This window comes from Schistocerca serialis, chromosome 9 (assembly GCF_023864345.2).
Source record: "Schistocerca serialis cubense isolate TAMUIC-IGC-003099 chromosome 9, iqSchSeri2.2, whole genome shotgun sequence".
Lineage (NCBI taxonomy): Eukaryota > Metazoa > Arthropoda > Insecta > Orthoptera > Acrididae > Schistocerca > Schistocerca serialis.
The window spans coordinates 431,067,540-431,082,357 of record NC_064646.1 but is presented as its reverse complement, the minus strand read 5'-3'; the positions used below and the strand labels follow the sequence as shown (position 1 = coordinate 431,082,357).

At 40.7% G+C, this 14,818-nt stretch overlaps 1 protein-coding gene across 1 annotated transcript; it reads right to left on the bottom strand.

The window, feature by feature from the left end:
• Positions 1–326: 326 nt before the first annotated feature.
• LOC126419683 (calphotin-like) lies at positions 327–9,933 on the bottom strand. The gene is made up of 3 exons (XM_050086869.1): positions 9,883–9,933; positions 3,428–3,886; positions 327–443 (listed from the first exon to the last, which is right to left on the bottom strand). The coding sequence occupies exons 1-3, from the start codon at positions 9,931–9,933 to the stop codon at positions 327–329; spliced, it is 627 nt and encodes a 208-aa protein (XP_049942826.1).
• Positions 9,934–14,818: the final 4,885 nt, after the last annotated feature.

Sequence of the window (14,818 nt, the reverse complement as noted above, 5' to 3'; positions counted from 1 at the left end):
TTACATACCAAAATATTACATAGTAAAAATATGGCAATGTTGTAAACTATTAGCTTACAACAACCTCTACACCTAGATCCATACATAACAGTAAGCCATAATTTATCCAAACAGCCTCTACACCTAGATCCATACATAACAGTAAGCCATAATTTATCAGCATTAACATGCAATCAATGTTGTCAGAAGTATTATAGCTATTTGTACATTATGTTTCATATAGCAAAAATATTACATGGAAAAAAAAAAGATAGTGTTGTACCCTATTAGCTTATAGCTAGCTGCCTCTACATCCATAACTATACATAATAGTAAGCCTTAGTTTATCAATAAATTAGATCATCTTTACAACTATTCTGAAATTCTTCTACACTGTAGAAAGTATTTTTCTTCATCCACACTTTGGTTTTAGTTTTGAAAATATCCATTGAAACCAATTGAGCCTGTACGGGTAAAGTGTTGAATAATTTTATGCCTATGTATTCATAGCTAGATTGGGTTTTCTTAAGCCTGGTTGTGGGTATATCAATCATATTTGTTTGTCGAGTATTGTGTAGATGAACCGATTTCCTTATAGTGTAGTTGTTTAAGTTTTCTTTTATGTTTAATAGGCAACAATATACGTAAAGAGATGGGACTGTGAGAATTTTTAAGTCTCTAAAATAAGGTCTACATGAGGTCTTGTTGTCTGTGATTCCGTACAAACGTCTAATTGCTTTCTTCTGCCAAGTGAAAATTTTTTTGGTTCCTGGAGAGTTACCCCATAAAAGAATGCCATATTGTAGATGGCAATGAAAGAAGGCATAGTATGACTGAAGCAATAAATCTTGTGTAACACATGTGTGTAGTTTGGCTAGTAGGTAGATAACTCGTGATAGCTTTCGACATACATAATCTGTATGTGTGTCCCAAATTAATTTTGAGTCAATGTGTATTCCTAGTAGTTTAACAGATGATAACTCCATGTTACTGTTTGATAAACTGAAGATTATCTTGACAGTCTTTTCATGGTTCATAGATAAGTCATTAGCTTTAAACCAGATATTAGATATTTTGAGACACTCTTCACTTTCCTCCTTCAATATGTTTATATCCTTTCCAGAATTAGCTAATGTTGTGTCATCAGCATAGAGGATAGATTCACAGGGTAAGTTGTTCGGAAAGTCATTTACAAACAATATAAATAGTAGAGGGCCAAGCACTGAGCCCTGAGGAACACCTCGTTTTATACTTAAAGTCTGTGACTGTTGGTCATTATGCTTTACTATTTGTTTTCTATTGCTGAGGTATGATTCAATTAGTGAGAGTTCCAGGTGTTTGATTCCATAGCAACACAGTTTATCTAATAATAATTTGTGGTTAACTGAGTCGAAAGCCTTACTCAAGTCAATTAGAATGGCTTCAGCAGATAATTCTGACTCAAATGCACTTAGTACAAAAGAGATAAGGTTTTCAACTGCTTTGACTGTTGATAAGTTTGACCTGAATCCATACTGAGAATCATTTAATATATTATTGTCTGATAGGTGTATGCATATTTGCTGCATTATGCAATGTTCTATTATTTTTGAAAGAATAGGCACAAGTGAAATTGGTCTATAATTATTGATACAGGACTTGTCACCCTTTTTGTATAATGGTATGACAACTGTTTTTTTGAGACATTCTGGAAAGTGTCCACTCGAGAGCATCCAGTTTATCAGTATGCAAAGGGGGTATGTTATGAGATCTACAACTTTTTTAATTACATAGTTTGACAGGCCATACACATCTTCAGATCTAGAGTATCCTAATTTAGAGGTTGCTTTAATTATATCAGTTACTTGTACTTCTCTCCATTTACAAGCTGACACTATGTTTGTAATGTTTTGTTGAAAATTTCTGCCAGATATGGGGTGAGAAATAGGTGTATGTGTTGAATTGGAATTCTGGTTGCTACGGGTTGGAAGGCTAAGATTGGCAGAGTTGACAAAAAAGTGATTGAAATCATCAGCAGTGACGTTAGCAGCATTTGTGTTGTCTTTGTAGTTTATATCCATACCTAGCTCTGCTTTTATTACTTTCCATGCAGCCTTACATTTATTGTGTGATTTTTTAATGAAATCACCATTTGCCTTATACTTGGCTATTTTAATTTCAGATCTATATTTTCTTTTCAGGTTTTTGTAAGTTTCTTTATCTACTGCTCCCTTTTTGACCTTATCGTGACAAGTAATTACCAATAGTCTCAGTTTTTGTAATTGGGGTGAAAACCACTTCTGTAAAGTTGAGTGGCTAGGTTTCCTAACATTTTTGTTTTTTTGTTTTTTAACCAGTGGACAGCATGTGTGGAAGATTTCAGAAATGATTTTGAGGAATGTGCTGAAGGCTTCATCAACATTTCTGGAGGAATGTATAACAGTATTCCAATCTATAGACTTAAGTTCTTCTCTATACTTGCTAATATTTGTATCTGTAGATAGTCTGACACACTGAGTTTGTTCCTCGTCTTCTTTTGGTTTTTTAGTAATTAGTTTCACCCATATACCTCTATGGTCTGACAGGTAATCGACATTAAGTAAGCCTAGCTCAAAATCACATTTGTATACATTTGTTATTAGATTGTCAAGACAGGAGGAGTGCCTTGTAGGACTTTCATTAGCACAAAAGAGATTATAGGATCTTAACATATTTACTAAATTAACATTTCTGGCTGTCATTTTCCTAATGTCTATGTTTAGATCCCCAAAGATTAAAATTTTGGATTTAGTATATTTTTGTATACTGATCACAAGTTTTTCTAAACGTTCTATAAATTGTTCTACATTACTTTCAGGAGTGTGATATAAAGACACAGTTATGAGCTGTATACTAGGTATAATAAAAGCAGCTGCTTCAAAAACACCTTTAGTGCATAGGTCACTAACTTCAAGAACAGAAAACTTTAGGTCTAGATCATTGCTAATATATATGGATGAACCCCCATAGGATTCACTGGGTCTGCAGAAGTATGTAGCTAATCTGAAACCTGATGGTACATACAATTTTATATCCTCTTCCTTTAACCAATGTTCGTTTATACATAAAATCATTCTTTTGTTACTTTTTAATAGTATACCAAGCTCATCAGCTTTATTTTTCAGAGACCTGACATTTAAGTGCAGAAATAAGATAGAGTTACTGTCACAGGAGGGGAGGAGTACAGTATTATGGGGCAATGGAGAACATTTAATTGTTTTTTCAGCCCTGGAATCTACGTTAGGTGGCGGTTGGACTTCCTTGGGATAAACCATAAAAAATCTTCATTTCTCTTAGGTAATTTTTTGGGTCTGTTTGAAACACGGTTGGAAGTTTGTTTCACTTTACTGTCCACAAGTTTTATAGGAACGTGTTTTCCCAAATCATTTGGTATCACTTCATCATGAGACAAAGATGATACTTTACTTACTGTGACTGGTCTATTCTTTTCTGCTACTCTTGAAGGTGATGGAGGAGGAGCTTGTACTGTTTCTGCTGTTGGTGAAGTTGGTTTAGTTGCTGCTGGTGGAGGAGTTGTTTCTGCTATTACTGGTAAAGGAGTTGGTTCTACTACTGCTGGTGTGGGAGATGGTGCTGCTGCTATAGGAACTAGTTCTACTGCTGGAGGAGTTGCTTCTGCTGTTGCTGAAGGTGTTTCTTCTGCTATTTCTGGTGAAGTAGTTTGTGCTGTTACTGCTGGTGAGGGAGATGGTGTTACTGCTGTAGGAGCTCGTTCTAATGCTGGAGGAGTTACTTCTGCTGTTACTGAACGTGGTTCTTCTGATGCTGCTGTTGATTCTACTTCTGTTAGTATTGCTTCTTTAGGTACTTCTGCTGCATTTTCTGTTACTGTATCTAATTCTGCATCAGTCACTCCTAGAGATACTTTCTGTGATGATGATACAGGTACCACTGAATTGAGCTTAGCACTATGTGTAATCTAGTGTACCCTACCTAAAGAGTATAGATAATGCTATTGTATTCATTATTAATTTTTGTTAGTTTTATTGTGTCATGGATGAAACAAAGTGGTCATTTATGCCTGTAAGAAGTTCGTGTTATGTCTTAATGTTTAAATGAAGATAACGGCAACAGAAAGAAATGCACAAGATAACACAAGGAGGTGTAAATTGGATATAATTTGATGCTTTAACTTTTAGAAGAAGAAAGAAAAGTGTTTTTCATTAACACAATTCAAACATCAGTATGTCTGCATACCCATTCCCTACAGCATGGCCTTGCCTCACTGAGTTATCAGGACAGGTCTGGCACAATGCAGAGTTCATACTCCCTGTCATTGGCCATGATGCATTCTGTCACAGCATTGCCAGAGACTTGTTTTTTAAATCACATTTCTATTAAACTTACTGGCTGGTGTAGGTTATGCTTCATACACTTTCATCTTGAACTGGCATGAAGAATCACATGCTGACTGCCAAGTAGAGCATTTTTCTTTGCTATGTATAATGGTATGCAAATGTCATATCACCTTAATGGAAACACGCAAAACTTGACTAGCATATGACACATCAAAAGACTATAAAAGGAGATTTCACTCAGGTGTATTGTAGACACTTCACTTCCAAATGTGTTCCAGTCAGGCTATTTGTTTTCCTTTCTTTAGATTTGTGCAATAGGACCAGAACATAATCACATGCAAGTGGAGGCAGGTGAGAACCAGTGTGATTAAGCTTTGAAGACAAAATTTAGTGAAGTTGACATACCTGAATTCTATAAATATTTGACTGCTTGATTTGAAAATACTCTAAAATTTGCGTATGAAATTATTTCCGTTTAAGGAAGTAATTATAAATGTGAATAGGTTTTTTAATTCTGAAAGGAAATAGATCCCTTATCATGAAACAAACATTAATATTATCATTGTTCCTGTGCTGTGTACCATACTTTTCTGGACAAATTTACACTTCTATAAAAACTAAATTTGAAGTTGTTCTTTTTTAATTTTTTATTTTACTTTTGTGGCCTGCATAAGAGTTTGCAGAGTTTGACAGCCTTGTTATACACATAGAGGAATTCTTTACATGTATAACACTTCATAGTAGGAGTAACATTAGAAAATGGGCCTGAAACCTGAAACCCGGGACTGTGAAAAAAGGAAAGTTTTGAGACATAGACAAAAATGTTATAATTTGTTGTTGATTCATCAGGCCTGCTTGGGTCCTGTTGAGATGCAATGCTCTGTGACAGATGACTTTGTTGGCTGTTACTTATATGGTGTGGTATCTTTGTTCTGGGCACACATTCGGTACACTTCAGACCATGTGACCTACATAAAATTTCCCATGCTAGCATGGACGTCGTTAACAACTGGTTTCTGGACTCTAACATCATCATTCACAGAGCTTACTGAAGCTTTTCTCTATGGGCACAGATGGAATACATACACGACACTGCACCTCCAGAGAAGACAGTTAGATTTGATGATGTTTACTGCATCTTGTGCCAGTTTGGGAAAAATTATCTAGATTAGACCACCTGGATTTTACAGGTGAGCTGCTCAGAGCATAGGTGCCACACTGAAAGCAATAGTTAACAACAGGCATCTGCTGCAGAACACTGCATCTCCAGAAGGATATAGTATGAGGGACAACATAACTAGGGCCAAGCAACACAAGTGGTTGCTTGGGATCCAAGCTGAGAAAGATGTCCAAGTGCAAAATTTGTATGAAGGGATCATAATAACCACAAGGAAAAAAAACCTATTTCCATGCTGACTATATTTATTTTTAAGGGTCTTACCAAGAACCTAACATAGGTCAACTAACGTATGAGGGAGAGAATGGTGGGGGGAGCCAAATGATATGTCTCTTGGAGGGGTGGAGGGGACATGGAGGTAGGGCCTCCGAATGATGTGTCACTTGTGTGGAAAAATGTTCTTTAACCGGCCTTGAACATAACGAAGCTACTACAACAAACCAGTACTTTCAGGCAAAGGAATTGGTTGAGGTCTGGCTACATAACATGCTTATGGATAAAGGCAGTGATTTTTAAACTAGTAAACTGGGATCCAAGTTTAGGGCTACTCAACACACATTGCCGGTCTGTTCAAAAATTGACCCAGGGCACCCAACTGAAGAACTGTGATATTACCATGAAGATATACCCATATCACTACAGCAGTGTCTTGACCAAGGTGGTGGTGGCACTGTAATTGAGGGCAATGGCCAATGGCCCTCAGATGCACTTTCCCTCCCCTCATTCAATCATCAGCACTTCCTGAGGAAAGCAAGAAGCCAGTTTTGTCAAAATATTGTACCATTTGGATTATGTCATGCAACTGAATACTTGAGAGCAGTTCAGGGTTGATGGGGGGTTGTTATTTTAATCTTGTTTTCATCCATATCAACAAATCCAGCAGTCATCTTGCAGAAATCTGACTCATAATACACATAAAATTCACAAAACTATTTTTTCTGATAGGTATGTCTTTGCTATCAGCTATTTCATATACATTAAATCACTTAAAAGTAATCAATGATGCCTTTTCTTTTCATTTGGCTTCATACAACATTTCCTAGGAAATTATCTCCACTGAGCAAGGTGGCACAGTGGTTAGCACACTGGACTCACATTTGGGAGGACAATAGTTCAAAACCACATCCGGCCATCCTGACGTAGGTTTTCCGGGGTTTCCCTAAATTGCTTCAGGCAAATGGCGGGATGATTCCTGTGAAAGGACACAGCTGACTCCCTTCCCTGGGACTGATGACCTCACTGTTCGGTCTCGTCTCCATGACCAACCAACCAAGCAACCAACCATATTACCTTCAGTCTTAAGTATAATTTACAGCTGGCCCACTAAGCAGAAAGGCTTCCCAGCGTAATCCAGTTTAGCATCTGTCACACAGGTTTTGGGATATTAGTTACTTAATTATTTGCATGTTCTGTGGATCACAGTAGTAATCTCTGCCTGTGATGTGGTATGCATCAAATAGTTAACAAATGTAGTAGCTTTCTCAATGAAAAATGTCTATGTGCTGACTGGTCTCGTATTGTCCCCTCACTGAAAAATTCGGCTTTAAACGCCCATACGAAGTAATTACCTCTGCGTCTTTTATGAATATAAGGGGCTCTGCACCATAATACAGAGTTTTTTAAGAGGCACGCCGATTTTGATTTATGAAATTATGAAACTGATCTTTTCAGAATATATTAACAAAATGTGTAAACATGTTCGTCACAACTTCCGATTTCAGGTATGGAAAATTACGTCTGGCATATGAAATTCTTTATGACTGCTCGACGATACGGCATTTCATATCGTCAACAACACATCGATTTCTTCCTTTAATTCGACAACATTCCAGATTTTATTGACATACATCAATGATTTAACGTCACCCCAAAGAAAAAAAATCGCAAGGGGTTAAATGACATGACTTTCGTGGCCATTGTTGGTGATGAGGTGATCCGAAACCGCTAACGGAGCACGATCCTGCTAAACTCACAACTCTTGAAAGTACAATCCACTGAAATGAGGCCATAAGAGACCTCTTATAATGGCATGATTACGGTTTCCATTGACTGTCACGGCTTGTCCTGCCACATCTTAGTAAAAAAAAAATGCGAATCGATGATACCGTCCACCCAAAAGCATCATCAAAAGGTCTCTCGATGTGGATGTACGACGATAAGCCAAAGCATTATGATCACTGCCTACCGCGACGTCGGATGCCGCCTAGGCGGCGTTACGGGCACGTGACGCGCTAAAAGACGTATGTAAGGGGAGCAGACACGGATGGGGGATCACCCTGGCATAAATATGGTCTGAAAATGGGGAAATACATTGAGATAAACTACTCTGACAAAGGGAAAATTATTATTATGCATAGCCTGTTAACGAGTATCTCGAAAACGGCGAAGCTGGCCAAATGTTCACATCCTACTGTCGTGAGCATTTAAGGAAAGAGACAGAACGAGAATGAAACTACCACTAAGTGCTAAATAGGCTGGACGTCCTCGACTCCTCACAGGACGTGGGATTCGGATCCTTGTCTGGTCTGTAAAGTAGGACAGATGGTGATCTGTGGCATCTCTGCTGAAAGTGCATAATCCTGGTGCAGACACAAGTGTTTCGGAGCACGCCATTGATTGTATATTGTTGAACTTGGAGCTCAGTAGCAGATCACCCCTAACTGTTCACATGTTGACCCAACGACATCGATTGCAGTGGCCACGGGAACATCGGGATTCGACCGTCTATCAACGGGAAAGTGTCGGCTCTTCGGGTGAATCGTATTTTTGACACACTAGGTCGATGGTCATCGACACAAACGCAATCATAGAGGTGAACAGCGGCTCGAAACATGCAGCGTGCCATGGATGGAAGCTGGTGGGTGCACTGTTATGCTATGGGAGACTTTCTACTGCACTTCCATGGGACCTGTGGTGGTAATAAAAGACACGCTGACAGGTATGGATCACCTGCATTCCTTTGTGTTTGATGTCCTCCTAAACAGCGATGTCATCTTTCATCAGTATAATTGTTCGAGTCTTGGAGCCAGAACCGCGTGCTGCAGTGGTTTGAGGAGTATTATAGTGAACTTAGGTTGACGGCTCGGTGACCAAATATGCCTGATGTAAATCCTGTGGACCCCATCTGGGTCGCCATTAGCCGCCATCACCATGTATGCAAATCAGCGCCCCATTATTTACGCGAATTACGTGAACTATGCGTAGGCATCTAATGCCGTATACCTCTAAAAACTTACCAGCAAACTGTTGGATCCCGGATACACAGAAGAGTGATGTGTTTCGTTCCAAAGACGGACTAACAAGCTATTAAGCAGGTGGTCATAATGTTTCGGCTCATCAGTGTATTTCTCCCTATTGAACTGCGCAGCGATTTGCTGATGTGTAGTTGGAAATTTGCGTTTATTCACAAATCCATTTAAGTGGAAGTGCGCCTCATTCAAAAGGTGATGTTCCTCTTAAAAAGAGTCGTCTTCTATGAAACCAGGCTACAGAATATGGCCTTTTCTGAAATCGGTTTGTTTAATCTGCCGCGTTAACTGAATTCCGTAATGATGATAATGAGAATCATACCGGTTAATTTGCCATATTGTAGAATATCCTAAGCCCAATCTTGGGAATTGCGAAGAACCGACTTCACTGGACTGACAACAATTCTGTCATGAACTACCGTACCGCAATATATTGCACAGATCGGCCAGAGCGAGGGTGTGCAAAACTCTGAATGTTGCTGTTGAACCAATTTCTTTGACCTTTATAATATGACTGGCAATTTTGGCTTCATTCAGTGCTTCATTGCACCCAAGAATCTTACGAACACGCTTCACAGTTGCTGCATAGCTTTCTCCGTTCTGATAAAATGTTTTCACTATTAACATACATTCTGCAATAGTAAACTGCGCTATGGTTAAACATACAATGAAGAAATGTTAGAAATTCAAACTGAAGCAACAGTCGGAATGTTGATGAAAACCGAAATTACAAACATCATTGTGGTCAACCGACGATCAAGAATATATCACGTGATTCAAAACCGGCGCGCTTTTTGAGGACCCTTTGCTAACGCGTAGTTCGTGCTGCTTGACGCGTAAGTCGTGTACAACGACCTAGTGGCGTGGTACCCACAGATGTCAGACGGACAATGAATCATCAACAGAGAGCAGGGACGGTAATGTGCAGACACAATGGCGACCATTGTAGGTCGCATTAACTTCGTAAGCGGCTCCTTACGGCCTATCGGACGCGCCACGCGCTGCGTGGTCAATGCCCCTGCAGCTTTGATTGAAGACACATGCCGGCTATAAGGTGCCTCGCTCATTAGATACAGCGGCATTCCCACAGTGTTTCCAAGGCAAATGAAGACACTGAAGTGAAGTTAAGACGCTGATTTACCTCGCCTCGAAGTGTCACTGTAGCACATACAACAGGTGGTTCAATTTTCATACAGGACTCCCGACTCCCTCAGGCTTCGCAAGAGTAGCACTCAGTGTCTACGGCCGTGCTATAAACTGTACAGTATTCACAAGCCTTCCTCATGAATCTGTCTACCCATTAGTGAAGATCGTATCAAAATTCCTACAGAAGATCCTGAGAATAACCTTCACATACAGACGGAAAAACATGGCGGCTGACTTTAAGTTATAATTAGTATAAATGCGCTTAATCTCGTACACTGTATTCCAAACTCTCTTTTGTAATGAGTGTTTTCTCGTTGTCTTGCGTGCTTCGTAGACGCACGATAAGAGGTTGGAACTTAAATTGTGGCAACTATTTATTCACAACCGATTCAAAAGAGTTATATGTTTTCACCTGTTACTGTCCTTCAAAGTAGTCACCAGAGTTGTGTAGAACCCGTTGCCAGCGATGTGGAAGGCGTAGTATACCGTTAGCAGAGCCTGTTCCGTTTATGGTGCGAATGGAGCGGTCTAGTGCCTGTCGAATCTCTGGAACAGTTGTGAAGCGAATGCCACGAAGTGGTTCCTTCATCTTCGGAATCAAATCAAATGGTTTAAATGGCTCTGAGCACTATGGGACTTAACATCTATGGTCATCAGTCCCCTAGAACTTAGAACTACTTAAACCTAACTAACGTAAGGACATCACACAACACCCAGTCATCACGAGGCAGAGAAAATCCCTGACCCCGCCGGGAATCGAACCCGGGACCCCGGGCGTGGGAAGCGAGAACGCTACCGCACGACCATGAGCTGCGGACAATCAAATCAAAGTCACAAGGACTTACGTCCGGGGAGTATGGTGGATGGTACAGTACTTCCCATTCCCATCGACCGAACAGAGCAGCCACAACTTGCGCTATACGCGGCCGTGCATTGTCGTGCAAAATGAAGAATGGGTTGCGCAGAACGCGTCGCCGCTTCTTTCGCAAAGCCGGTCGCAGGTGATGCTCCAAAAACGAACAGTAATACTGTACATTGACGGTCTGCCGTGGAGGAACGTAATGCGTTAGGATAACAAATGGTTCAAATGGCTCTAAGCAGTATGGGACTTAACATCTGAGGTCACTAGTCCCCTAAACTTAGAACCACATAAACGTAACTAACCCAAGGACATCACACGCATCCACGCCCAAGGCAAGATTCGAACCTGCGACCGTAGCAGCAGCGCGGTTCCGGACTGAAGCGCCTAGAAGCGCTCGGCCACAGCGGCCGGCGTTAGTATAACACCATCACAGTCGTACACGAGACTCACAATGAGTTTCACTATACTGGGACCCTGACGCACTTTCGACTTTCACGGCGACCCATAATGACACCATTCGTTGGATTGGCGTTTCAGTTTTGGCTCGTACGAAGTGGCCCATGTCTCATCCAGTGTTACGATGCGGCGTAAGACAGTCCCTCCTTCGCGCTCAAAGCGCTCCAAGTGCGTCTGAGCAGCGTCGTAACGCATCCATTTCTGCATTTCCGTCAAGTCATGCGGAACCCATCGCGATGCAATTTTTGGCATGCCCAGGCGTTCCTTCAGGATGCGAAGCACAGTCGTATGCGCTAATCCGGTTTCGTGGGAGAGCTCACGAATCGTGTGGCTTCGATCACTGTCCACTAACGCTGCAACAGCATACACTTCTTCTTCAGAGACGCTAGGATGACCTGCCCGATGCATATCTGCCACAGTCTGCCGACCTTCGTTGAAGGTTTTTACCCAACGTGCCACTGTTCTGCACGGCAATGACGATTCCCCGCACGCCTCTTGAAGACCTTGTTGACACTGTCGTGCTGTACAACCTCTGGCACATTAAATCCTGATCCAACTCCGTTGTTCCTGTTTCGCAAACATGGTGACACCGTTACGTTAGACCGCTCGCTCACGAGTGACTGTGTTTCCCCCGATTGTGTACACGTCGATGGCGTGGGCCGGGTGAGTCCATTTGTTCGGAGGTAAGATAGGTATGTCAACAACTTGTGCTATCAGCGACAATAGTAGATTCCATTGCATAGTGTCTCCACAGCAGTGTTGCCACTATTTAAGTTCCAACTTACGTATTAAGGCACTTGTAGGCCTGGATTCCTTTCAAACAAACCGCAAATAATAATTAATCGCACGATAATAAGAAAGCACTGGCAAATGTTCCTCCGAAACGACAACGCCGTTAGACGACTGGGGATGTTCCATCGTGCCTAAATAATCGAGTGGGATTTATTAGTTGTGTAGATGACAAAACAATTCACAAAAGCGTCGAAGTGCAACGTGGCATAGTGTTTCCCAGCGAAGAGGATAATTTTTTTTTTTCGTATTAACAATAGCATATCTCGATAGATGAAAACGTGCCTCGTCTGTGAGCTAATGACAAGAGTGCCTGCATCTTTCTCAAGATATATTTGTAACGGCGCGCGGATTCGCCACTCATTATGCATTCATTTAGTTTCCAGAATGAATTTCATTCTGCAGTGGAGTGTGCGCTGCTTTGAATCTTCCTGGCAGATTAGAACTATGTACCAGACTAGGTCTCGAACTCAGGACCTCGAAAGGTAGGAGAGAGATACTGGAGGAAGTAAGGCGGTGGGGGCCGGTTGTAAATCGAGTCTGGATAGCTCAGTTGAAGCCGGTACACTTGCTCGGCGTGTACGTCAGGGTATTGGCCACTGTCAGTAATAAGAAAAAATAATGGTTAAAGCTTTCATCGATGGAATTTGAGAGATGTCATGTGAGATCCGCACAGAGCTACATGAGAAAGGTGACAAAGAAACAGATAGACAAAAAAATAAAGTTGGTAACAGCACTCCCCGCTAAAGACAAAATTTTGGGTTCGAGTCCTTGTCCCGTACACACTTTTAATCTGCCAGGAGGTTCTATTCTTTTACTTCACTGAACACTCTAATTTGAAACGAATGAACCGACACTTTGCTCGTAGTCTGCTGACAAGAGCTCCTAGGCAATGTTAATTCCTACGCTAGTTGAATGGTTTGGTTTTGAGTTCAGTTGTCCTCAATTTTGCGAAATTGGTTTACTATCATCAGCATGTATTTTAAGCTTAAATACATCTCCCGTGAAGAACTGGCACTTCTACCTGCATCCGTTACGTGTTTGTGAACGCCAGCAAAACAATGTTAGTTTTTACAAGGATACTTCTCACGTAATTGTGCCATTGTAAAAACAAACGAATGATAGACTAGTTTGTGACTCTGCCACCAGAAACAGTGTTTGTAAGATGGCGGACTGTAATGAAGCTGAAGACTGTTCACTTCCAGGCCTAATGCAGCATTGAAACAATTCTTTAATGAAAAGGAAATGTGGTGTTGGACACAGAGACTTCTTTAAGCTGACTGTCACAAAGAAATCAAGAGTATCTGGTGCAGAGTACGGTAGTCACAGAGGAAAACGTGTAGCAGAGAAGGAGCCACGGGATGCCAGTAAGTACGATCTACAATCAGAACCTTTCCATGGTCATATGGAACACCAAGTGTTGTAGATTATGTTTCACGTTTGTTCTTTGCAGATGTAACAAAGACTGCTTGAAACTATTCAGTGATGATGAACAACTACAAATGTTTTCTTATTTCCAGGATCTGACTATAAAAAACAAACAAGATACACCTCTACAAAGTTTGACTGGTGCTCAAATAGTTCAGCATGAACTTCAAGTTCCGAAACTCATATAGAATTGCGTAAATCTAAGTCTTCTAATTTGTTATTGTCTCTCCAAGGAAGGGTGTTGACTCAAGGTGTATAAACGAGCTATAATGTGCCTTACGACATTTCTACAAAGAAACTTCGTTGATTCTCTAGACTCCTCCTTCACAATAAATCTCCGAATGACAAGGGGGAAGACTTCAAAAGTCAAGTAGTGCTAGGTAAAATCTGTGAACTCATGAAAGCTCAAACCGAATGCTTTCCAGTGAGGAAAAAAAGAAACACTATTGTGGCTTACGCATCAAATACCTTCATGTTAAACTAATTGTCACAACACTGCAAGAGCAATTTTTGTCACGACATCCAGATATAAGAGTAACTTACGCCTTCTGTCACAGGTATTTCAAAGATAGCTATGGATACTGATTTTGAAAACCACAAACCATTTATTAGAAATGTGAAGAAATAAATGAAACGTTCACAAGAAGCATTCTCAAAAGTTCCTTGCCAGAATCAAAGAAATGGAAAAATCAGATCTATTACCGATCATGTGTGCGGGTTGTTGTGGATTACATATAGAACTTGCACCTGCCACATATTCCAATTCAGAAAGTTTTTTATCATTGGCACTTGTGGGTGAATGTGTTTGGAGTACAAACTCAAGACCGCTAAGACTGCAATATTTGTATACCATGAAGGACAGGCTTGTAAAGGTCCAAATAAAGAATGTTCCCTCATTCCATAGCATATAAATGATTACGTTCCGAAGAGAATAAGACAGCTTTGCGTTTTTTCCGATGTGAGTTAGGGGCATTGGGAACAAATCCACATCCGACCATCCATATTTAGGTTTTCCGTGATTTCCCTAAATTGCTCCAAGCAAATGCTGGGACGGTTCCTTTGAAAGGTTATGGTCGACTTCATTCTCCACTCTGGACACAGTCCGAGCTTGTGTTCTATCTCTAATGACAGATGTCGACGAGAAGTTAAGCCCAATCTGTCTTTGTTGGTTGCTTAGGGGACAGATTTTCCTTCCCTGCGATCGAGGTTTTGGTATTATAACAAGATATTTTCGAAAGACCAACCCACGCGACAGACGAAGATACTAGAGAGGTTGCAGAATCAAGTAAATTTGGCAAATTGTAACACTGATGAAAACCGAAAACATCAAAGACTACAAACGACGGTACCCCAAACAGTATAATAAGGTGCACTTTCTGTGGAGAGAAAGAAAACA